This window comes from Volvox carteri (genome assembly GCF_000143455.1).
Source record: "Volvox carteri f. nagariensis unplaced genomic scaffold VOLCAscaffold_19, whole genome shotgun sequence".
Classification (NCBI taxonomy): Eukaryota; Viridiplantae; Chlorophyta; class Chlorophyceae; order Chlamydomonadales; family Volvocaceae; genus Volvox; species Volvox carteri.
In genome coordinates, this window is record NW_003307562.1 from 614,031 (window position 1) to 615,371 (window position 1,341).

A 1,341-nucleotide genomic window follows, 5' to 3' on the forward strand; every position below is an offset into this window, starting at 1 on the left:
TTTCTAACTTCTCACTAAACCTAATTAGTTTCTATTAGGTTTAGTTGAGATAAAATTTCTATCTAAGGAAATTAACAACCCTATTCAGGAGGGTACTCTCCGGTGGCAGGGTGGTACAGGAGGGTACCCTCCGGTGGCAAGGTGGTACATGTACAGGAGGATACTCTCCGGTGGCAGGGTGGTACAAGAGGGTACTATCTGGTGGCAGGGTGGTACAGGAGGGTACTCTCCGGTGGCAGGGTGGTACAGGAGGGTACTCTCCGGTGGCAGGGTGGTACAGGAGGGTACTCTCGGGTGGCAAGGTGGTACAGGAGGGTATCCTCTGGTGGCAAGCTTAAGGTGGGACATGTACAGGAGGGTATCCTCCGGTGGCAAGGTGGTACATGTACAGGAGGGTATCCTCCGGTGGCAAGGTGGTACATGTACAGGAGGGTATCCTCCGGTGGCAAGGTGGTACATGTACAGGAGGGTATCCTCCGGTGGCAAGGTGGTACATGTACAGGAGGGTATCCTCCGGTGGCAAGGTGGTACATGTACAGGAGGGTATCCTCCGGTGGCAAGGTGGTACATGTACAGGAGGGTATCCTCCGGTGGCAAGGTGGTACATGTACAGGAGGGTATCCTCCGGTGGCAAGGTGGTACATGTACAGGAGGGTATCCTCCGGTGGCAAGGTGGTACATGTACAGGAGGGTATCCTCCGGTGGCAAGGTGGGACATGTACAGGAGGGTATCCTCCGGTGGCAAGGTGGTACATGTACAGGAGGGTATCCTCCGGTGGCAAGGTGGTACATGAACAGGAGGGTATCCTCCGGTGGCAAGGTGGTACATGTACAGGAGGGTATCCTCCGGTGGCAAGGTGGTACATGTACAGGAGGGTATCCTCCGGTGGCAAGGTGGTACATGTACAGGAGGGTATCCTCCGGTGGCAAGGTGGTACATGTACAGGAGGGTATCCTCCGGTGGCAAGGTGGTACATGTACAGGAGGGTATCCTCCGGTGGCAAGGTGGTACATGTACAGGAGGGTATCCTCCGGTGGCAAGGTGGTACATGTACAGGAGGGTATCCTCCGGTGGCAAGGTGGTACATGTACAGGAGGGTATCCTCCGGTGGCAAGGTGGTACATGTACAGGAGGGTATCCTCCGGTGGCAAGGTGGTACATGTACAGGAGGGTATCCTCCGGTGGCAAGGTGGTACATGTACAGGAGGGTATCCTCCGGTGGCAAGGTGGTACATGTACAGGAGGGTATCCTCCGGTGGCAAGGTGGTACATGTACAGGAGGGTATCCTCCGGTGGCAAGGTGGTACATGTACAGGAGGGTATCCTCCGGTGGCAAGGTG

The 1,341-nt window shown here is 55.7% G+C and overlaps 1 protein-coding gene across 1 annotated transcript in view; it reads right to left on the reverse strand.

Moving 5' to 3' along the window:
• VOLCADRAFT_45367 (uncharacterized protein) overlaps positions 1–331 on the reverse strand; it is a gene marked incomplete at both ends in the record, with an annotated part of 4,210 nt that extends 3,879 nt beyond the window's left edge. Inside the window, one exon of the mRNA XM_002950582.1 lies at positions 97–331. Coding sequence (XP_002950628.1) covers positions 97–331 — 235 coding nt within the window. The remainder of the gene's footprint in view (positions 1–96) is intronic.
• Positions 332–1,341: the final 1,010 nt, after the last annotated feature.